This window comes from Carassius gibelio, chromosome A6 (genome assembly GCF_023724105.1).
Source record: "Carassius gibelio isolate Cgi1373 ecotype wild population from Czech Republic chromosome A6, carGib1.2-hapl.c, whole genome shotgun sequence".
Classification (NCBI taxonomy): domain Eukaryota; kingdom Metazoa; phylum Chordata; class Actinopteri; order Cypriniformes; family Cyprinidae; genus Carassius; species Carassius gibelio.
The window spans coordinates 5,495,051-5,519,240 of NC_068376.1; the positions used below are offsets into that span (position 1 = coordinate 5,495,051).

The 24,190-nt window shown below is 34.6% G+C and overlaps 2 protein-coding genes across 6 annotated transcripts; both read right to left on the minus strand.

Annotated features, from left to right (window-relative positions):
• Nucleotides 1-2,620: 2,620 nt before the first annotated feature.
• LOC128015349 (ubiquitin-like-conjugating enzyme ATG3) lies at nucleotides 2,621-7,378 on the minus strand. 3 transcript variants are annotated; one of them, XM_052599106.1, is made up of 12 exons: nucleotides 7,143-7,378; nucleotides 6,591-6,632; nucleotides 6,442-6,491; nucleotides 5,602-5,672; nucleotides 5,382-5,489; nucleotides 5,210-5,259; nucleotides 4,420-4,483; nucleotides 4,293-4,327; nucleotides 4,058-4,213; nucleotides 3,821-3,948; nucleotides 3,671-3,739; nucleotides 2,621-3,025 (listed from the first exon to the last, which is right to left on the minus strand). In XM_052599106.1, exons 1-12 carry the CDS (start codon nucleotides 7,212-7,214, stop codon nucleotides 2,944-2,946), a joined length of 927 nt encoding a protein of 308 aa, XP_052455066.1. In that variant the 5' UTR covers nucleotides 7,215-7,378; the 3' UTR covers nucleotides 2,621-2,943. The 3 variants fall into 3 exon arrangements, with proteins under 3 accessions (XP_052455066.1, XP_052455065.1, XP_052455064.1); XM_052599105.1 differs by having other exon boundaries at nucleotides 4,420-4,507; XM_052599104.1 differs by having other exon boundaries at nucleotides 4,420-4,525.
• Nucleotides 7,379-10,340: 2,962 nt separating this feature from the next.
• LOC128015352 (DDB1- and CUL4-associated factor 6) lies at nucleotides 10,341-22,426 on the minus strand. Of its 3 annotated transcripts, none has more exons than XM_052599112.1 (19): nucleotides 22,188-22,426; nucleotides 21,939-22,000; nucleotides 21,771-21,863; nucleotides 21,492-21,674; nucleotides 20,889-21,002; nucleotides 20,643-20,778; nucleotides 19,944-20,155; nucleotides 18,440-18,533; nucleotides 17,012-17,119; nucleotides 16,810-16,905; nucleotides 15,167-15,284; nucleotides 14,989-15,086; nucleotides 14,792-14,909; nucleotides 14,577-14,618; nucleotides 13,719-13,857; nucleotides 12,249-12,405; nucleotides 11,936-12,024; nucleotides 11,663-11,768; nucleotides 10,341-11,585 (listed from the first exon to the last, which is right to left on the minus strand). In XM_052599112.1, the coding sequence occupies exons 1-19, from the start codon at nucleotides 22,276-22,278 to the stop codon at nucleotides 11,533-11,535; spliced, it is 2,109 nt and encodes a 702-aa protein (XP_052455072.1). In that variant the 5' UTR covers nucleotides 22,279-22,426; the 3' UTR covers nucleotides 10,341-11,532. The 3 variants fall into 3 exon arrangements, with proteins under 3 accessions (XP_052455072.1, XP_052455074.1, XP_052455073.1); XM_052599114.1 differs by having other exon boundaries at nucleotides 21,939-21,996; nucleotides 22,188-22,328; XM_052599113.1 differs by lacking the exon at nucleotides 10,341-11,585 and having other exon boundaries at nucleotides 11,691-11,768; nucleotides 11,936-11,971; nucleotides 22,188-22,424.
• Between the last annotated feature and the right edge of the window lie 1,764 nt (nucleotides 22,427-24,190).

The window sequence follows — 24,190 nt, forward strand, 5'->3', positions numbered from 1 at the left end:
GAGTCATAGGTTTAAAACTCAGTGATTACATCTGAACAAGAACTTTAATTTGTGTGTTTACAGGGCTCCATCTACATGTTTGCACTCGCGCTGTGGTTGGTTTTCTGATTCCTGGTTGTTGTTTTTTCAGAGGTGATTGAAGCTCTTGTCTCATGACCAGTTTCTACAGAAACTGAACAACATCTTGCTCTTTCACAACTTTTTAATTATTTTTTATATACAGTTTGCACAGCCTGGGGGGCAGCAACAGGGTGATCTGAAGAATCTGTGCACAGCTCTTTTCAATATAAAAACAAGAATTAATAAGGGGTCTTTTTTACCCCTATATCTTAAAATGAATATTTTACGTGGCATCATTTTTCAGAAATTAATGGAGTAAAAAGACCCCTGCTGATAAGGAATATTAAAAAATATATATATATATTCTTTAAGTGAATAATTATTAATTGTTATGCACACACACACACAAAATGCATGCATATATATATATATATATATATATATATATATATATATATAAGAAATGTCATCATCAGCTCACTTACATTTACATTTAATTATTTAGCAGATGCTTTTATTCGAAGTGACTTACAGATGAGGATAATGGAAGCAATCAAAACAAATCACTTCAGTTCTTATCCAATAAAATATAGTGTCCCCAAATATTGTGCAATTCGTTTTTATTTACTCATGTATTGTTTTGCACTAGATATAGGATAGGCTTAGGAATTTATTATTGATTTATTTTTCCACTTGTTCCTCCACAGTCCTTTCAGGATGCTTCACCTAAAGAAAAGCCACAATGCCATTATGACTGGTTAATCATTCCAAAATGCTTATGGCCAACTGATCATAAATAGATCATATATAGAACATTACAGTGATCTTAGGTAATATCAATGACTTGATGAGAATATCCAGAACTAAATGACCCATATGTTATGGCCATCTCAACATCTAACCTGCAAACGACCTACAATCAAACAGAAAATAATATTTTCTCTTTCACACATGAATCCAACAAGGCACTTTCTAAGACCAGAGCCCACTTGGGTAATTTTATGACACTTTTTAAATCATTAGATATCGTGCTTTTGTAGTGAGAACTATTTGATGTTAGATAAACAATTATTTAACATAAATTTTACATATCATGAAAAGGTACCAATTACATAGTTATGATTTATACTTTTATTTAGGTTAATTCAATGTTGATTGCTAGAAAATGCATTAAATAGTAGAATTGTAATAGTAAATATACAGTATATATACAGTACAGACCAAAAGTTTGGACACACCTTCTCATTCAAAGAGTTTTCTTTATTTTCATGACTATGAAAATTGTAGAGTCACACTGAAGGCATGAAAACTATGAATTTACACATGTGCAATTATATATATATATATAACAAAAAAAGTGTGAAACAACTGAAAATATGTCATATTCTAGGTTATTTTGCTTTGATTACTGCTTTGCACACTCTTGGCATTCTCTTGATGAGCTTCAAGAGGTAGTCACCTGAAATGGTCTTCCAACAGTCTTGAAGGAGTTCCCCGAGAGATGCTTAGCACTTGTTGGCCCTTTTGCCTTCTGTCTGCGGTCCAGCTCACCCCTAAACCATCTGGATTGGGTTCAGGTCCGGTGACTGTGGAGGCCAGGTCATCTGGCGCAGCACCCCATCACTCTCCTTCTTGCTCAAATAGCTCTTGATGCCTTCAGTGTGACTCTACAATTTTCATAGTCAGGAAAATAAAGAAAACTCTTTGAATGAGAAGAGAAGGTGTGTCCAAACTTTTGGTCTGTATTGTGTGTGTGTGTGTGTGTGTGTGTGTGTGTGTGTGTGTGTATATATATATATATATATATATATATATATATATACACATACACACACACACACACACACACACACACACACACTTTATGCTTAATAACATTTTCTGAAGGTTTAGCACTTCCTTTCAATGATTAAATGAAAAATTTATTCAAATTAAGTAAAAAAATTATTATTTTTTGAAATGTTGCCCCTCCAGGGTTATTTTCAAAACTATACAGTTTTGCTACAGAAATAGAAATTTCTCCAGCCCCAGAGTATTGAATACAAATATTTGCTGAGAGCCAAATAAACAAGAGCATAATGAGTTTTCAAGGTAGCATTAAAATGTAATATGCATAGAATTTCCTTCAAGAGACTACACATACATATATTCATGATAAATTGGTATATTTATCTTTGGACAGAAAACACACCATAAGCTTTTTCAGCAGGTTCAAAGCCCAGGTTTCATCTTCTCTTCCTCCTGTAGAAGTTAAAATCCACACTTACAATAACTTTTATATGTATCGATTGTATAGCTTTTGACTTTTGGATTGTGAATACATTTTACCACAACAATGGTCTGGATTCAAGACATGGATTCCAACATTCAAAGAACAATACGTTGCTGGTTCCCACTGACTTCCATACCATGGAGGAAAAAAAAAAAAAAAAAAAACACTACGCAAGTCAGTGGGGACCAGCAATGCAGGTGAACTATCCCTTTAAGACAAGCTGGCAAAGTAAGTAGACATGTCCAACACCAGACAAAATGATTCTCATCATACAAATAACACCCCACATATCTGACAGACATTTTTATTTGCCATTAAAACAAGAGAACGTCTTGTTATATGAAACATAGGTTTTTTTTCTTTTAAACGTAAATAGAAAATAAAACTTTTACTTACAGGATAGCATTAAGAGAAAAAGCTGAAGAATAGTCAGAAAAACTGGATTTATATGTGTGTGGCTAACCATCAGATTCCCCAGATCTCTTCCCAGGCATTTCATAGAACATTCCCAGCATCTTTCCAGGACACGGTCTCTTTTGAGTTTTATATCGTCTCTGCTTCCTCAACGCAGTTACAATACTTGTTGTCATAGTTGTGGTCGTAACAGTAAGTTACATGGTGAAATGCCTTGTGTAATCATATTCTATTGTAGGAATGACAGCTTGCACAAATTTCAGGAAAATCAGAAGATACCTGGAGTTAGGAAAGTTAAAGGAGTGTTTTTTTTTTTTTAAGTTACTCATGAAACAACATAAACATCAAGAATAAATCTACAAGCTGCTTGTAGTTTAAGCATACTATGAACCATACTTTTCTGAATTTATGTTTCCTATGATTTTAAAATCCTTTTGACCAAAAAGAGTCCAGCATACATGGGGAATTCTTCATTAGAGTTTAAAAAGCCTCCCAGGATGCAGGGTACACCAGTAGCCAAAAACATTTAAGATAATTTTGTTAATTTTAATTAAAAATTAGTTTAACGCATATAAAAAAAATTCTTGAACACCAAATCAGCATATTAGAATGATTTCTGAAGGATCATGTGACACTGAATACTGGAGTAATGATGCTGGAAATTAAATTTTGCATCACAGGTGCATAATATATGTTAAAATAGAAAGCGGTTATTTTAAATTGTAATAATACTTCACAAAATTACAGATTTTACTATATTTTTGATCAAATAAATGCAGCTTGTGTGAGCATTTAGATTTCTTAAAATTAAACTTGAAAAAAAAAAATAATAAAATCTTACCGACCTCAGACTTGAACAATAGTATATGTGCGGATGCATAGAATACTGTACTACAACCCATTTCTTTTTTAAAGAAAGGATACATATGGACCCCAAGCTCTCCTCCTCCTTCCGCTACGGTTTCAATAATCTTTTTCATAACCTCTGCATGTCTGACAAATGAAACCAAGAGAGCATCTTTTTAGTTCGCTGACTGTAAATGAGAGGTAAATGCATGTAAAGTTTGTATTTACCTGCATGGATGCACAGAGCACATAGCAGGTGGAGGCAGGTGGGGATGATTCTCAATGGTGACGGTCTTTTTAACATGATCCTGGCTGATATCTTCATACATCTGATCCACCGTTAGAGGCTGTCTGTCCTAAAAACAAATTAGCACAACATGCAGGGTTTAATCAAAATGTGTTTTAAGTAATGGGAGTAATTCAGGAAAGATATGGCCACAATTTTACATCCTAAAGCAAGATCACCTCATCATATCCAAACAGCCATAGTCTTGGGGTCTGGTAATATTTATCATATGTGATGTAAAGATCATAAGTTCTTGTCTGTAGAATGGCATCTTCTCCTCCAGCTTCTGTCTTGGTTTTACTTAAATCTGCCATTTTACTTGTGTCAAGAGTGGCCTAAACAAAAAAATTGAAATTTTATTTTTCCAAATCAAAACATGTTGTTGAATAACTTGTGTTGAGCATATTTTCTTACTTCATCAGTCTCCAAAAGTCCACTTTCTTCATATTCTGCAATATGAATATAGAATATCCAATTACCAGAGGTGACTATTACCAACTGATAATGGGTCATGAAAACTAAAACAAACATGCAGAGCTACCTTCCATGTCTGCTGCATCTCCTTCATCATCATCATCATCATCACCGTTTCCACTTGCACCCGTCTGCACGTTCATATTCATATTGTCCTTCACATGCATACAAAACTATATATACACTCACATTTATATACACCTAATATGATTAAAAGAACAGTTAACCAACAAATAAACATTTACTCATCCTCAGGGCATCCAAGATGTAGATTAGATGCACAACAGATCTGGAGAAAGTTAGCATTACATCACTTGCCCACCAACGGATCCTCTGCAGTGAATGGGTGCCGTCAGAATGGGAGTCCAAACTGCTGATTAAAAACATCACAATAATCCACCAGTCCATCCCCTGTTGTGCTCTCACATCAAAATCCACCGGCCTATTTGTTTAGAACTGTTTTTTTTTTCTCTTGTAAAGAGTGCTTGATCTGTGCATATTTCGCTCCAGATTCAAAGATGGAACGGTTTCTTTCAAACACACTGTCAATCTGACGGCACCCATTCACTGCAGAGGATTTATTGGTTAGCAAGTGATGTAATGCTAAACTTCCCCTAATCTGTTCGAATTAGTGGTTTACCGATATATCGGCCGATATTTGGTATTTTTTTTTCAGAAATATCTGCCAATATTTTCCATTTTACAAATATCGGCATCGGCTGATAAGTTTTTCTGCTTTGCCTATGTGTTTGAGGCGGGACTTTTATTATGACAGCACTGAGAACTGTTTCTTTAACAACTTTAAACCAAGTAATTCATCATTCCATTCTTGAAGTGGTCAACACAATGCTGCCTACCTTATTATCCAATGAGATTTCCTGAACTGCTTCTGTCACCCCTGTAACACCTAGCAACACAAAAAAAAAAAAAAAAAAAAAAAAAGAGTCTATCAGAATGTCTGTCAGAAAAAAAAAAAAAACATGCTTTTTAGAGCCACCCGATACTGTTCGTTCAGATTGGGTTTAATACCAGAGTTGTGATAGGTATCCACCCATCCCCCATCTCCATCATCCTCTTCTATAATGACCTCCAGCTCATCGGAGTACTCCATCTGTTTACAGCGCTTGTAACATGGAACTGAGCACCAAAACAACCATATTGTGAGCACAATCATCAAAGCTCCACGCAACGCAGCACAGCTGATTTATACTACATTTCAGAAACTGACTAAGGTTCTCAATTCCTTTACCATTTCGGGTAAATAGAAACTGCTTGTCTTTGGGCAGATAGGGCTTCACCTTTGCTTCTTCTCCAGACGACCTTAAAATAAAGAAAACATTCTTACTCTAAAAAGCCACAAGAGAGTATGTGCATAAAGAAGTAAGCTCATATGAAGTCCTTCAAAAAAGCACTGTGAAGCTCAACCTTAATAAAATAAATAGCCATTTTTAAAAGTATTCTAAAAAAATGACTTTTCCAGAGCTAGAAATTAGACTTTTAAAATCCCCTCATATATCAATGTTTTCCAACACAATGGGAATTCTGGTGCTTAACTAAAAGCTAATTGAGAGAGCAAAATTAATTAGGAAATATAACAGTTTACATTCAGATGTGTGTGTTTTAGCTTAGTTTAATGCTTGTAATGTCTTATTTTAAAACATTTCAAGTGATCTTGCACCCCATCCTCCCAATGGCCAAGCTGTGAAGCCTTTACAATTATTTTAAGATGTCTAAAATATTTATAGTAATAAGGGAAGAGTGCATTACAGTATATTGCAAACTTTTGATTGGTCCTGTATGATACTCTTTTGCGTGTGTACATACCAAGCCATATTTTGGAGACAAATTTGTAGCCAAAAGTAGGCTAAATATGAAAAAACCTCCCTTTGCAGACATTTGTGTATAAAAAAAGAAAGAAAAAAAGAAGATGTTTCCAAATGTGTTTGTGTTTTTGCCATTTCCATGTGGGGCAGTGATGTAAAAAGTAAGCTAAATATGATAAAACCTCTCTTTGCAGACATTTGTAAAAAATAAATAACTAAATAAAAAAAAAAAAAACAGATGTTTGCACATGTGTTTGTGTTCTTGCCATTTCCATGTGGGGCAGTGATGAACCAGATGATCTCCTGCTGCAACAAACTGCACAGAACACAAAACATGGTTGTGCTTGAATCTTTGTGTGTAAATCCTACTAAATTGAGAATTTCACACCATAACAAAATCAAAATCCACACTCACCTCCTCTGGAGTTATAACCCCAGTTTCTTTAAATTTAGATTCCTGGAAAAGGGGGACACATGAAAAGATGTTATATTTTCTAACTAGTTTTAATATCAGGGTTCAACAATGAAGATGGTCTGGGTGTCAGTGAGCTTTGCCATCTCAAATGCCAGCTGACAAACCACACCTTCCTTTTTTGATAATTTAAATCGGTCCACAAACTGAAGTTGTGTGAATTTATAGCAGTCATGGGGTAACGGAAAATTGTAGCAATGCATTCACATTTGATTTACATTTATGCATTTTGCAGACGCTTTTATCCAAAGCAACATGCATTGCGTTAGCAGTAGCGTCTACTGAATTGTGGGTCATCTGACAGGTTTCATGTGTCGTGACATGCATACATGGCTGGGACTGATCTCTATTGACATCAACACAGCATTGGTTGAGTAGTTACTGCTTACGGGTCAATGCAGCTCAAATTTTACAGTTATTAAACCCCACATTTAATATTTAATGCTGCAGCTACTGGATACAGACCACAAATAATGCTAACACTCATCGCCTTACCTTCAAAACTGGCGTTAAAAACTCGGCCACTCCCAGAGCAGTGCCTTTCACCGAGTTAATGACGTTCTGCATGCTGGAACAAGACTCTTCGAAATAGATTAATTCGCGAAGAGATTCAAACGAATTATGCTTGAGACACACTACATACAGAGTCTGTTTAAATAACGTTTTTTATCGGGCTACGCCACATGACCTACATCAGCTGACAAACACTTCCGCATCCCAAATATCACGAGATTACCTGACACCTATTGGCCATTGCAAGCAAAACGTATAAAAACTTCTGTACGGTTAAAGCTTGCAATTTATTGTATTTCTGTAGACGTTTGATTTTATGCATATAGAAAGCCTTGAGAAGAGCTTTGGTCTAACAAACAATGAGACAAAAAATATAAACGGTTTAGATCGAAATGCAATCTGTTTTTAATTTACAAAAAAATTTGTAATCATACAAAAAACATTTATTCGACCATTTCATAATGCAAATAAATATTTCGACTTGAAAATTTAAATTAGTTTTCACCATAGGTTTTCACATATCGTGAGGGACAGGAGACGACATTATGGTTTAATTACCATAGACTGTATAAAAACAGGTAGTTAACGAGATATATATATATATATATATATATATATATATATATATATATCTATATATATATATATAGATATATATATATATATATATATATATATATATATATATATATATATATATATATATATATATATATATAGATATATATATGCCATGTTTTATAAACCAAGCTTCAGAAGACTTGGGATCAGGGCTGCAACTACTGTTATAATAATTGATTAATGTATCTGTTTTCTTCTTCAATTGAATAAAAAAAAGCCAAATTCATTTTCAGTATTTTTTTTAAAGTTATTCTACATCCTGATTTCACTCCACAAAAATTTCCTCTAAATTGAATGTTATTCAGAACAGAACGAGGAAGAAAAATGTAAGAATAAAGCAAACATGTCATAAAATAGCTTTTTTTTGTTTGTTTTCTCATTTCTGAGATTGACAACTTCACTCCCCAATTCAGTTTTACTGAATGGACAGGCACTACTCAGACATTCTGCAAAATATCTCTATGTTCCACAGAAGTCACGAGAAGTCCAACAGCCATAACCAGCTATTTGTGTTTTTAAAACATCTTTGTGAGATGATCAAGCAATGGATCTACTGCCTCTTCAAACATATCTCTGGTCTGGATTTGGATGACTTACCTGTATGACCGGACGTCTACCATTAAAGGTTGCAAATGGATTCTCACTCGGTTGACCCCTCATTACAGCCAGCATGCTGACGCTGGGAGCCATTGACAGGTAAGGAGTATTATAAAGAGAACACATTTGTATCATGCAAACTCAATGAGCCAAACACTTCCCAACAACTCTTATTGTTCTATAAATCAGTTTTATATTCAGGAGTCTAGACATTAAACTCTGCATCCTGTAGCTGAAGTACTATTGAATGGTTGCTTTGTTGTCTGGTTGTTTGGCCCTTGCTGCATTGATTTTTAGGCTTGGATGGTGTGGATATCTACAAACCATTAGAAAACAGACTAAAACAGGTTTTTGAAAGTATGCATGGCATCTTGATCTAATGCTTTTGTATATTGTAAGGACTTGCAGTTACGTTATTTATTTAATTGCATGTTGTTCCAAACCTAAATGATATGAACAAAATGAGATATTTTGAATAAATATAGTGTTAATAATATAGTGGTATAATTATATAGAAAAAATAGAATAAAGAGTGTTCATTTATAACTAATGAATTAAATTGAATACATGTGATCTTAATCATTATTTCCAAATAAATTTGTAAATATATTTTTCGAAGTATTTTTTTTTTTTTACAAATATCAAATAATACATATAAAATATTCATTCGTATATATCATGTTAACTGTTATTGACCAGTCGCACCTCATGATATATCCCAAACTAACATGATCTTGCCATAAAAACTTAAATTAGCTGAATTCTGAAGTCATCTGAAATCATGTGATAGCAAACCAGGTCAGATCAAAATTTAAGTAATTAATCAGTAAAAATGTTGCTCTTTAGGTGCCTTAAGATCATTATTAAATAATTAATTTGAATAAGATTGGTTTACAATTAATTGAATGTCCTTAATGTAACTTTACATACAGAACATACAGTTCTTGAAATGTCCAGAATCATAAAAATTATTTTGGTTCATTTTCAACAATCCCAGAGTCTGTTAATCGAGGCAAGACACCAAAGGTGAGTGGGGGAAAAATATAAAAGATATTACCATACTACAAAATTTAATATGCACTCAAAAACATATGTTTCCAAAGCAACAATTCGAGCAAATTCAAAGCCACTGAGGGTTTTCTGGATATTTGTTTTTTATCATGTTATAACTTTGAAAATATTGTCAACAACCAGGAAAATTTAGATTTTCACCATGTTTTTAGGAATAACATTAAATAATGTAAATTATAATTTTAATAATCCTCTGTAAAAAAAAACCTTCAGAATAAATACTGGAATAAAACTAGAAAAACTTAGAAGCAGAGATTGCAGTTTACTTGGTGCAAAAGAAAACACTCATTTTGAGAAAATGGCCTTTAAATAAATAAATGGTAATGTTTTTTGGGGTTTTCATTCAATTAGTATAAAACAACACATCAAGAAAATACAAAATTACATGAGTTTGCGTGAAATAAATTTGTTTAAAAACCACTGCTGTAGATACAACCGCTGTCAGGTGTGATATCATTGACACTGTTCACAACACATGCAAAAGCTATTTGAGTTTATTGACAAAATTGTTCCTTTTAGGTCAGAGTTAAAACAAATCGATATCTAAAACTAGGTTTTGTGTTCTGTCAGGTACTATTGCTGTGCTGTTCTTGACATTCTACCCTATCAAGATCAAGGGGAAAAGAGGTATGTATTAGTAGAAACTTAATTTTCTGTCAAGCTGCTTTGCAACAATTTGTAACATGAAAAGCACTATACAAATGGTTTAAACCAAAAAAATAATATATATATATATATATATATATATATATATATATATATATATATATATATATATATATACACACACACTCAAAACAAGTCATTTTAGCTCTTCAAGGGAAATAGCTCTTTTTTCAGTTACATTTCCAACTAATTCAAACAAATTACGTATATACTCGAACAGGTGAATATTTCTCAGAATAGTTTTATTAAATAAATTCTGTCTAGGAACATACCATAAAGTCTTATCCACAAAAAAAGTATATTCTCAGGAAACATTTCTGGGCATCTTATAACACTACATTGAGTAAGTTGTCACAATGAGAACCTGCCATTAAATAACATTTAAACAGTTTAATAACAATTACCATTAATTAGCCGTTTTAAAATATTATTTTTTGCAAACAGACAATAAAATGAATACAAATGGATCAACTACATTCATAACATGCACATGACAAATTGCCCCCTTTTTTAACCAAAAAGTTCAAGTTCAGTTTTGTTTTTAGCATTGTTTACATATTTCTATGCTTTTAAAATACTGTGTATCACTTTGTCACATTTTTGTGTCATATTTACTAAGTCACACATGGCTAATCGTGCCTGATTGAATACAACTATGAATAGTGCAGGTTTAGACCTGCAAAAAAACACTATCCATTATGAGTGCAAAGTGGTGCTGTTTCAAGCACAGAGCTAATAACATTGTAAAACTACATTGACAGTATTTGGCCTTCTATTCGAGTCACATGGGGTCATGATACTTATATAAAATATATATATATTATTTAAATTCCACATGCAGGTGGACATTTTATTATCTTTTTTAATATAGCTGTATCCTATATTGCATTTCAAGGTGTAAACGTTTAGTATTCTTTTTTTTAACCATTTAAATTATTGATTTAAAAAACACTCATTGCTCATTTCCTTTTATATCTTAAATGTCTTTCTGATAATAAACAGCACTTGTATTTCTAAATCTGTTTCTCACAGTGGTCTGCATGTAAAGATGTCTAATGATTAGTGTCTGCTGAACACACAGTAATTTGTCTGATCTTTCATTTGGATATTTTTACATGGCTGCTAGACAAAACTTTTTTTTCTCCATTTTTTGATTTTCATATGCGTACTCCAAGGAAAAATAAGTATAATATATAAAATATTGACAAACACCCTTTAGATAAAACTTTTAGATAGGCTTCCATAGAATAGTTCCAAACATAATACTGTCTCAATCAAGGAATAAAAAAAGGTTTACATCTTGTAACGGAGTTTAAAAAGATAAAAAGGTAATATATATATACTCAGAATAAAAAAAAGAAAAGCAATATTCCATACTATATATATGCAGTCTTTCTGATGCTGGTACTAAACTCATTCATTCATCATTCTCCTGTCCAGAGCTGTCTGATCGATCTCCTTCAAAACGATCTGTAAACAGTACAAAAATATATATCTGTAAACATGCATATAACATAATCTGAGACTGTTATGGGGTTTAATCAGACCTGTTCTGACGTGGCGGAGAGACGCCAGCATTCTCAGCATGAAGGACACTGGGACTGTGATGGTATTTCTGGTCTCTTCAAACATCCGCTCATTGCAGAGAATTACCTGCAGAGGGAGACAACTTGCTCAGAGCAAATCACGGTGCACTAACACCAGGATTACGTCCTTGCCTGAATGTAGATCATTTATGATCTTTAACTGCATACAGCCATATTGGCAGACAGAATTAGAGAAGAATAGGGTAATGAATGACAAACTAAGATTGCACTCACCTCTTCTGCCAACACTCTGTTAAATGATGGAGACTTCTGTGTGGGCGACCAGATTTTAATATCGTAATCAATTCCAGAGGAGGCAAGTACTATGATAGACAAACTAAAATTATGAATTCATTATGCAATCAGAGAAAATGCATTGTAACAAACTAAAGCACATAAAATGCATTTTCAACTAAAAAAATGGAAAGGATTTAAACTTATGGTCTTTTTAAAACCTTCCTCAATCCATTACAACATGCCTGCTTGGTAAAATGTATGAAAGCCCAATTTCAATTTCTTGTTAGGACAAAAACCCTGGTAAACTCACATGGCTCATATGGGTGAGGCTGCAGACAGTTGACGACATGATTGTCAGCTTCTATCAGCATCACATGCTCTCCTGTGTGTCTGTCCCATATAAAGATATGGCCACAGTCTGATCCGCTCAACACAAAGTTATTACCCCAAAAACACGCCTCTTTGGTCTAAAGAAAAACAGAAAATCAGTGTGCAATCCAGAACATCTGAGATGCCTTAAAGGGGTCATATGATGATGCGATTTCAAGTTTTCCTTTCTCTTTGGAGTGTTACAAGCTGTTTGTGAATAGATAGGATCCCTAAAGTTGCAAAGACTAAAGTTTCAAACCCAAAAAGATATCCTTTATGAAAGTTAAGACTCGTCCACGCCCCCCTAAAACGCCTCGCTTAAACACGCCCCCACATGTGTATGTCACAATGTGGGAAGATTTGCATAACACCACCCAAATGTTCCTGCAAAGAAAGAAAGAGTAACTTTTATTCTCACTGTTGCTGCCGGCACCATGTTGTGAAGACGCTGTTCATTGTGAAATCGAAAATACTTTGTTTGTCCTTCCAAAAGAGGACACAACTAGAAATCAAGTTGTCTTTACAACACTGTTCCAGAATAGTTCAACCCAAATATTCAGATGTGTGAAACATTTTATGGAGGACTGTTTCATGAGAGAGAAGACTACAATGCCGGCTGTTCTGACTTACAGTCTGTAAGTACGTTTTCATATGTAAAGGATTTGTACGGTGGCCGAGAGAGCTCAATGCGCTGCAACTTCAGAAAACAAATGCAAATAGAAAAAGCACCAGCAAATCAAGAAAATAACTTGAAAATTGACAACACGCGCTGCAAATGCTCACAACACATCCAAATAAAAAACACAAGCAAATAGAAAAAACACCTCTAAATTAAGAAAACAACTTCATCAATTTGACAACACATGCACTGTATTTTGCAGTGCTTTATTTGGTTGTTGTGAGCATTTGCAGTGCATGTGCTGTCAAATTGATGAAGATGTTTCCTTTTTTTGCAGGTGTTTTTTCTGTTTGCAACGTGTTGAGCTCTCGCTGCCACTGTAGATTCAAACGCAAGTTTTGAGCAGTGTAGAGCTTATTTTTTGTCTTTTCTCCGATTACAAACGCAGACATGGTTTTATGTATGCAACGCGTAAAAACAGTTTAAGTCTTTATAATCTGTAATTATGTCCCCACTGGATGCAACAAATGGCTTGTTTGTAATGGTTTTATTGTTTTTGTCTTGCCGCGCCTCTCTTTTCATAGTAATAATAATACAATTAAGAAAACTAATTATTAAAGTTATAGTTCACCCAACCAAAAATGAAAATTCTGTCATCATTTACTCACATGGTCCAAAAGAGTATGTGGAGTAACTTGATGACCAAAAATATTTAAGAGAGCTAAATATTATATGTGATAGAATATGAGAATGTTTTCATGAAAAAGATCAAAATTAAATTATTGACTTCACCATTGTCCTTGAGTTACGGTGGCCTTCATAGGTCATTTTTACAACAGGTCTCTTGATATTGAGTGCCTCGACCTCTGCCATCTCTTCCCGCTCTTTTCTTCGCCGGAAAATATCCTGGATCCGAACAGCTGCTGTTCGCCTACCAGAAAGATGTGCATATATAAGTTTATGCTTATGTTAAATATTATGAATATTATGACTAAGAACTGCTTTCTATGATATTATATTTTAAAATGTAATCTATTTCTGTGATCAAAGCAGAATTTTCAGCATAATTACTTCAGTCTTCAGTGTCACATGATCCTTCAGAAATCATTCTTATATAATGACTTGCTGCTCAAGAAACATTATTATTATTATTATCAATGTTAAAAACAGTTGTGCTACTTAACATTTTAGTGGAAACGGTCTTAAATGATTCAGGATTCTTTGATGAATAGACATTTAAAAAAGACAGCATTTATTTGAAATAAAAATCTTTATTAAAATAAAAATGTCTTTACTGTCACTTTTGATCAATTTAATGCAGCCTTGCTGAATAAAAGAATCCCCCAAAGTTTTGAACGTTAGTGTATATATTATACATCACAAAAAGATTTATTGCCATCTAATGACAAATTCAGCTTTGCATCACAGAAAAAAAGGCATTTTAAAATATATTAAAATAGACAGTTATTTTAAATTGTATTAATATTACATAATATAAACGTTTTTGCTGTATTTTACAATTATTATATATTTTTGTATATACATGTATTATATTTTAATCGCTTTATTGTTTTTAATGATTACATATTTGTTTAATAATATTCTTTCAAAAACTTTTGAGTAGTAGTGTATGTACAATATATTTTTCACCTCAGAACTCGTTCACCGATCACTGATCCCCTGAAATTTAATCTGAAAGCAGCAGACCAAAAAATTAAAAAGTGAGTGGTAAATTACAACAGCATTGTGTTATTAATGTGATAATGACAGGCTTACTGTACAAAATAAAACCTGACAGGATGATCACAAGGCTATTATCCCCCTGAAGGAGTTTATTTGCTGTCTGAAACATTAATAAGATGAACCTCTGTGTGAGTGGAGACTGGTTGTTTGTTGAGGACGTGTGGTTGGTCTCCTCACTGTTGTCTTCCTGATCTTCTGTTGGCTCTCCAGATGTGCTGTTTTGTCTGTTTGTGTCTTCAGCTGTGGACAAGTTCACAAACTTGATTGTAAAGTTCACAGCAGTGCGACATGCATGCTTTTCATTTCCACAAGGCCTAACCTGGATCCGCCTGTCCTGAGCCTGGTTCTCCAGAGCTGCCTTCCTGTCCACTGATACCTGTGCTATTGGGACGTCCACACCTCGGCCCAGCATCAGTCCTGTCAGAAACGAGCGGTACAGACACAATGAAAGACCACCAGTCAAAAATGCAGAAAGCAGATGCAGTGAATACACTAACCAATGACTGGTGAAGTCCAGTGTGATGGTGCTGGTAGAGGTGCCTTCTGGACTGTAGTGCAGACTAAGAACAGGCTCTGCTGAGGCACTGCTGACAGACACAGAGGAAGCGCCCCTGTCTGGATATCATGGGTTAAATCAAGTTAAATCATGATTCATGCAATTTTAAGTATTTGTACACAGGGTTCCTACACATTTTCCATTTTAAAATGCCATACTTTTCCAGACATCTCAGTAGATCTTTGTAGAGCCTGACCGATATATCGGTTTGCCGATATAAGCCTGTTGCAGATATATCGGTATCAGTGAATATGCCACCGATTTTAAATGTTTTTTTTTTTTTTTTTTTACAGAAGAGCACTCTCCATTGTTTGCTGCTGGTGACTCTGGTCAGTATAGAGATGTGCGGATGAGCTCAAACTTCACCCGAGTCTGCTGCTTCAAATATATTGTCCGCCAACCGCCTGCCACCATCCGCACCTATATTTAATCATCACATTACAATGATTCTAATTCTAAGTTTTGCTTGATGATATGATGAAAGGATGGCTCATTTTTAACAGCAGATTCAGTGGCGCTAGAGCTGATCTGCGCATCACGGCATGCTTCTGCGGCGCATACGGCTCCACAGCCACCAGAGCTGATCGCGGGAAATCAGTCAATGCTTATGTTTATACCGGCCGCGCACAGAACTCATGCTTATCACATCGGTCACATCACATCTCCAAACTGGGTGTCTACACAAGACATAAGCAGCGCGGCGCAACAAAATACAATAGAACCCATTATAAACAGTGTTCTCTCTACACTGGATGCGGCCTGACACAACAGTAAATCCTGTCAGTAAACTGATGCCTCGTTCTATTTATAACGTACTGACACAAAGCAATAATTATTTTCACCAGTCACTTTGTCACGTCCGGTGTAGACATGGTGTGTCAGCATAGTTTGTCAGTACAGTCACATTTACTAGACTCAAGTAACTTATTTGCATATCTAAACTTTCTATCTTTTTCTTTCTTTTATTCAAAATGAAAAAAAAAAAAAAAAAAGTTAAAATATGATTATCGAATATGATCCATCAGACTTTTGAGGAATGTTTATTATATCTCCTCATCATAGTACTGCATTGCATTACGTGTTTTGCCCTCACAATAAAAACTAGAGTGTTGATCATAAAACTAAGACATATTATTGGGAGATATAGAGTGACTGATATTTATATGCATTTTCTGTAAGTGGTCTGCTATACTGATCTTCATTTACATTACAAGCTATCAGAATTTCATCTTACTTTTAGGACATATAAATATCAGCACCTGCACCAAATTGTGTATTTTTGCTCAATTTGGGTCTCTGAATATATCTGAGATGGTTTTTCCTCCTTGAATATGGTATGAGCTCCATATTCTCCTATATCATACTAAATTGCACAGCCTGATGCATCAAATATGATCCTCTCTATCTCTATATATTATATATATATATATATATATATATATTATTTTTTTTGTTTTTTGTTTTTTGTTTTTTTTTTGTTTAAAGGTTCAATAACATTTAAAAATGTAAGGTTTTACAGGGGTTAAGAATGTGAGCTTATCTGTAAAGATGCTATTGTAAAAACACATGAGGTTAAGGATGTACCTTGTGGAGTAGATGACCTGGGATCTGCTGTGTCTTGTGCGTGGGTCAGTGTCTCTGCACTTGGCTCAACTTGTGCTAGTTCAGAAGTGGTACTTCCTGACAAAAAAAAAAGAATTAACATAGTATGTTTGACCTCAGATTTTAAAAATGATACTTTATAACAATGAGAATTCAAGGAAGATGAAAGCAGCTTTAATCTCACTTCTTGTGTGCGAGTGGGGTTGATCTCTGTTACTCTGCACTTCCTCGTACCACCTGGAAAACATGTCTGACATTCTCTGCATCAGTGAAGCACTGGAGCTGGTCTCTCCTGATCAAGACAAAGAAACAGTTCTGTTTCCACCACTAAATAAAAAGTTTTCACATTTCTTACTTTATTTCTCAGAACTGTCAAGATATAAACTCCCAGTTACCTTGCTTTATTTTTTAAAACCGTGTTTAAAACTGGGAGTTAAAAAAATCAGAATTATGAGTTTATGTCACACAATTCTAAGAAAAAAAAGTCAGAAATGTGATATAAAAAGTAGCAATTACCTAATTTTATTTTTTTATGTAGTGGTGGAAACAGGCTTCCATAGCGAGGGGTGTTTTGACCAATCACAGAACACATTATTGTGACTAGAGGTGTGAATCGCCTCACAATTCGATTTGAATATGATTCAGAGGGTAATGATTTGATTCTAAAACAAATATTCTGATGCATCACAACACATATTTTCCTCCAATTCTTTTATTAATAATAATATGTAAATCATAATATAGCTATTTTAGTTATTTTATCTTTATTATTTAAAATAAAAGCAAAGATGGAAAAAACTGTAGAATCATTCAAGTAAGAAAAACAATAATCAATAGTAAAAATCAGTCTTTAGCGTATTCATTACAAATAAATTAGTGATTCCCTCTTTTCTTTTATTGCTTCTTAACATTGAGACAGACGGCCTATATATTAAGATAACTATAATGCACAGATCTAATATGGGCATCATATGTTGTCTCCCAACAGTTAACCAAATGTTCACTTAAGACATATAAGATTATGTTTGCGTGAATACTCACCAAGACAGATATTTTGAAATACTGTAATTCTTTGTGCTTGGGTATATCATGATCACATGCTGTCAGAGAAGCGTCTTTGTGCACACGCTTCAGATGTATCAGTACTTTCCTTTTCATGGCTTATTGCTCTCAATAACTCTTTTTTAAACATCAATAAAGTCCGTAAATCCCCACAAATTCAATTAATTTACTTGAGTGATCAAATCGCAGTGGTTACCAGCTCACTGGAGGTGAAGACTAACAATGAAATAATAATTCAGTTTGTTGCATTAGATTTCAGAACACTTGAAATATAGCACAAAAGTCATATGAACCCTGTTAATTATACTTTTATGGTGCTTTATGCAAGCTCCAATTTATAAATTTTAAGTGCATGGTGAGTAGAACGACTAGCAATTATTCAAACTGTTCCACAGAAGAAAGCATGTCATGGATAAATAAATATTAGAGAATTACATTTTTGTATCACCTGATATCCAATCTTCGATACAGTTTACCATGTTTAGTTTTGATATTGGTAGGGTTAGGGTTGGTATTCCAAACATGTATCATGAGTTAATATGCCTCTTACCATCTCGCTCCCTCTCGCTCTCTGGGCGTGCACGAGGTCCCGTGTCTGACCAATCACCTCTTATTCTGAGACGCTTCACAGGAGGGTGTAGCAGCTGAAGGTGACATCAACAGTCAGTCAGTCAACACACAGCAACTGCAACACTGACAATGACCCTCTAACTGGATTTACACCGCAGAGTTAAGACTCTTCATAAAAATTCTAAATTCACTGTAAAGACATGACACCGCATTAAAAGCCAGACCAAATTATGCCTGCTCTGAGACATCTCAGCCACTATTAGTATACAATTGTAACTGCTGTGTAAATGCCTTTGTGCCACCACTGAGTAGCATTAAACAGCCGTGTGTAGCACCGGTTCTCTAACTTGTTTGACCACGCCCCCTTTTAAAACTACATGAAAATTTGATATCTCTTTGGAAGATGGTTTTTCTGCCACTGTATAAAAACAAAAACCCAACTGCGATTTTTATTTCACAATTCTGATGTTTTTCTAAAAATTTCTCACAAATGCAAGATTACATCTCGGAATTTGTAACAATCCTCTGAGACAAGCTGAAGGGAAGCCAAGTGCAGTACTGCAGTTTATTCCATGAACAAATACAACCAGATAAAGCTAGACTATGGACAACGAAACATGAGGGATATTTTTACACACAGACACTTATCACTAACAAGAGACACCTGGAACAATCAAGAAAAGGGTCCAATGAGAACAAAGGATACATTAATACAACAACCAATCACAACATGACACACTGACTAATGGAGCACATGACAAGAAACATGAAGGCAAGGAATCACATGATAAACCAGTAAACATAACCACGGCTAAACCACTAAATAAAATACATGAAAACATGAGCATGAAACAAAAACCATCTTGACACAATTCTCTGACTTTGTTTTTCTTTTTCTCAAAATTCTGTGTACGTCTTGAGATATTGACTTTTTACACTGAATTATCAGTTTACATCTCACAGTTAATTTTTGTTTCTGCCACAGAATAAAAAAGTAACTGCATCTTTTCATTTCACAACTGCAAGTTTCTATATCTTAGAATTAAGAAAAAAGTCAGAATTGTGGGATAAAAATACAAAAATGTAAAAACAAACAACAAAAAAGTTAGAATACCGAGATAAAAATCTGCAATGACCTTTTTATTATTATTTATCCTGTGGCATTGCACTTCTGGTTTATTTGTGTCTACAGTAGACGGTCATGTAACTTCTAATGCTGTTTTAGGAAAGGCATGCAAGCTCTGCCCAGCCTGAGTTACACAGCTGAGAACACGCTAGGCATTCTGGGAAAACATAAGGATAAGCCCCTGGTACAGTATGTTCTTTACACAGAACCCCTGTTATCATGTGTGTTGAGTAATATGGTGTTCAAGATGGTTTCAACACTATTTGACTTGAGCAATTAAATTGCTTCATTTAATTTATTACTCAACACCAGCAAATACACCAGATTTAGACCACATAAAAATGTTTCTCAGACTCACCCCCTCCCGCTTGTTTTTTGGCAATTCGTTTAATTTAGCTGCCTTGTCATCTTTAGGGTCAAACAGGTAGATGTAGTCTGAAGAGAAGCTGGCGAGTATTTCTCGGCCATCAGAGCTGTAACACAGTGAGGTCACACGGCACGACTGTCCAGTCAGGTGAGGAGGCACAAAACGAACACAGAAACCCGTAGCTCCACTGCTAGAATGGCATCCTGGGGAAGATAATAGTATCATTAAAAGAAAGATCTATCTGATTTATAAAATATGATTAAACAAAATGCAAAATCAAGCATTTTAAACAAATAAAAAAAATGCTATTCTTATGGTCAGATGTGTTTTTCATGCATAAAACATTCTTATGCTGCTATTAAAAACATAGAGAAGAGACGGTTAAGACTAAAGAAATGGCATCTACAAATTATTTCACTTTTATAATATTATGCACTTACAAGGACAAAAAAAGTACTTAATTTTATCCATTAATATCTGATTAGATTAGAAGGTAAAGGGGATGGTGAAATCCATAGAGACATGACAAATAATATTCTGTGTGTATATACGCATTTGATTAAAGATTACAAAGACATCTTTGTCTTAGAATAACATGCACTGATAAATCAGACACATGAGAACTCGAATTTGAATTAGGAAACTAAACAGGGTTTATTGTGATTTCACGTTGACTTTATGCCAGAATACCTGTAAATATGGTTCCCAGCATCCTCCTGTCATATATGCGGACTGAACTATCCGAGCAGCCCAGGGCGAGATAATATGGCTCAGTGGGCGAAACAGCCATAGAACTGACCGCCCTGCGACAGTTAACCAAAATGTCCTGGTTCAACCCAATAACAAAAAACAGAGACAGCAGAAATAAATCAAATCGAATGTGTCCCAGCAGAGCATGACCTTTCTTGCTATTTACAAAAAGAGCTCAGTCCGTACATCTTTGCAGCTGCTTTTGCCACAGCCAGTTTTTACTCTGACATCAAACCATCGAACTGTTCCATCTTCTCCACATGAGAGGAAAGAGTTTGGGTCGCTGGGTATTGTGAGAACCTGTAAATAACAACAACAACAACAACAATAATAATAATAATAATAATAATAATAATAATAATAATAATAATAATAATAATAATGTAAAATCCTGATAGTGAAGTGGAAAAGTAAAAAAAGTTCCAAATTAATAAGTTAAATATTTATATATTTATTTATAACGTAAGCAATATTTTAAAATAATATAGAAATAAAATGTATTGAGCGATAGAGAAATAGAAATATATAGAAATAATTAATATTTTACACATATTTATAATCTTTTCTCTTTTTTGTGAGAAAATGGGGATATATATATATATATATATAGGATAATGTATTGCTGATGTTATATTTTAGTAAGGGACTCCCTCGCAAGCGGATCATCATATTTGGGGGTCCATGCCATCAAAAAGTCTAAAAACACTTGCTAAAACATTAACTCTAATCTGGTGGGTCATGATCCTGTTAGGTATAAACACAGAGTCAATGGTCGTGATGCCCTTGTACCTGATAGGCTGTCCCGTGGTGGCAGGTATATTTGTACTGGATGAGCTCAGGGCTGCGGGAGATGTTGGTGTAATGAATATTTCCATCTCCTGCTGCAGACACAATCCAGTGATCGCTGGACCCAGGCATAAACCTGGCACTGTTGATGCTGGCACTGTGGTTAGACGGGACCGTTACAAGCACCTACAGAGTCCAGAAGAGACAGAAGAGACCATGAGGTTACATGTGATTTCGTACGGAATGAGTGTCAGAATAAAAAGAATAAGAAGGTTAACTCACCTTCCTGCTGTAAGGATCTGTGATGATTAAATTGCAGTCATCTGATCCAGATAAAATATATTCACCTGTGTCATTCCAACATATAGTATTTACCTGAGAGAGAAAAAAAAAGAGTATAATTAGTATTACGTAGCCTACACTGTACTTTAGGATTACAAGTATACTCACACAGCCATTATGCACATCAAGTGAAGCTTCAAGTTTCAGTCTCTGGACAAACTCCAATCTGTCTAAGAACAAAAACAACAACTAAAAAGTAGTAGTTCTAGTCATTCATTTATTTAGGTCCTGATTTAAAAAAAAAAGTATATATATATATATATATATATATATATATATATATATATATATATATATATATATATATATATATATAATCTAAATAATACAGCAAGTATTACGATATAGTTGTCTTACCTAAATAGTTTGTTCGTATAAAGTTGGTTCTTTCATCGACACCGATAGAGCGTTTTCTTATGTCCCAAATAAGTTTATTCTTCCAAGACATAGTCAAACAGTTCTTTAAAAACTGTTATACAGCCTGTTGCTTTGTTTACGGTCGTCTAACTCTTGTCTAGTAAAACCCAGACAGCTGTATTCTCGTATATTACGCAAAACCTACTGGCGTAACGATATAGCCTGCAGACTGACTGGTGAATAAATCTTTTGAGTGAACTGTTTCAAAAGATTCGAGTCACTGAGAGAATCAACATTAACCATTAACTGTCCAATATCTATAGCTGAAAAAGCCAAAACCTTCAATTGCCATTTTCAAGATGCTTACACTGTTGTGCACTAAGAATGTATACAACAAAATTTTTATATTTTACCGCAAGCAACCTCTTTAAAAGAATCTCATGTTCCGGTAATCGCAAACGATTGTTATTAGTCCATCTACAACAGCGCTGAGAAAAGTAACATGAACCACTTAAACTTCCCCCAGCGGTCTACTAATTTATCTGAATTAATAACAGAAATAATAATCTTATTCATTAATGTAATATCTTGGAATAATGGTTTACTTTAGCAGCTATTAAGTGAAATCATTTATTAATTATTCATGCCTGCCACCTTGATTTCTTGAAAGGCAAGCCTACTCAATAATCATCTAACTATCCATAATCATTGCTTTATATTTATTTTACACTATATATTTCATTATGCATTATATGTTTATTTATTATTACATGTCATACCCTCATATTTAAAAATTCTCATGCAGTGATTGTTATGGATTATGTTCTTAATATCACTAGGCTACTTTATCATAGACAGATTTCAGGAGGCTTGGACCCGCTCCAGCCAGCTAAAGTGTTCCTTTTAAAGCTAAACATACATCAGCTGCCATCATTGTTTAAAGGGCTCTTCCCATTTCCCCTTCCTGGAATACTCATTATCTGGCCCTTATTTAATAAAATACAGCTTTAAAATGATCAATCTTAACATGAAGCTGCCCATACTGCTCCCCAGCACTCCAATCCCTGTTACACTGACATTTACACACCATTTACTCACAGCACATGCTGCTCCTCGGCCACATTCAGGCCTTCATTTAAGGCCATTTCCTCTTTAAAGGCTGTGAGAACCTTCTTTCTGAAGCAATTTTTGTGGAAAAGAAACATTGTCCATTATGTTCATTGTGATGACAGAATGAATTAAACACAATGAAGGAATCAGGATGGTGAAGTCAGTGAAGAAACAATTAGAACTAATTAGTCTGGTCTTTATTTTTTCTTGGATCGTCACAGGCATCAAGACAAACTTCGTTCTCATTCCATTCTGAGGTTTCTGAGAAATTCAAGGTGCTTCCATGCTGGATGAGATGACAAGGAGACATGCAGAAATAGAAGCACACACAGTTACACACATATTCAACGGTTTCTTTGCAAAAGAGCAGTTTTAGTGAAGGAGCTTCAATTGGAGGAATGAAACGCTTCAGCAATCACATCACAGTTCACCTGCTCGGTTTGACCGCTACACACACACACACACACACACACCTTTTATTAAGGATGACTGTTCTCGTCAAACAAGAAAAGAAGAAATATGGACAGAACAAACCTCTAGTTTAACAGAAACCTTTTAATTTTCGTCAGCACCTACTACTTAAACTGCTCTTAAATGAATAAATGGGAAACTTTCATCCTACATATCTCAGAGTGAGTTATGATGAGGATGAAGTTTTTAATATCCATGTGACAACAGCAGTCGATATTTCCTTAAGATGAACGTAAGCAACAGTCCTGAGATGTCCCGTGACACACGGGTGTCTGTGAAATAAAACAAGATGTGCAGACGGACACTGAATGACCCGCTCTGCCTCACAGCACTGATGAGAGAAATAATATCCAGATCAGTCAAGATTATATCAGAGCTGACACTCGTGCACAGGACACAAGTGATGATGTTGAGATTTCTGT

Excerpts from the sequence above, each read along its gene's own strand:
- LOC128015352 (XM_052599112.1), bottom strand. The coding sequence starts at position 22,278 with ATGTCTTGGAAGAATAAACTTATTTGGGACATAAGAAAACGCTCTATC. Across the intron at positions 21,864-21,938 it reads TTGATGTGCATAATGGCTGT|GTAAATACTATATGTTGGAA; the intron begins GTGAGTATACTT and ends TTTCTCTCTCAG. Across the intron at positions 15,087-15,166 it reads CTGGACTTCACCAGTCATTG|GACTGATGCTGGGCCGAGGT; the intron begins GTTAGTGTATTC and ends CGTTTCTGACAG.
- LOC128015349 (XM_052599104.1), bottom strand. The coding sequence starts at position 7,214 with ATGCAGAACGTCATTAACTCGGTGAAAGGCACTGCTCTGGGAGTGGCC. Across the intron at positions 4,328-4,419 it reads AGATGCAGCAGACATGGAAG|AATATGAAGAAAGTGGACTT; the intron begins GTAGCTCTGCAT and ends TTCATATTGCAG. Across the intron at positions 3,026-3,670 it reads GGAGAGCTTGGGGTCCATAT|GTATCTTCTGATTTTCCTGA; the intron begins GTATCCTTTCTT and ends TCCTAACTCCAG.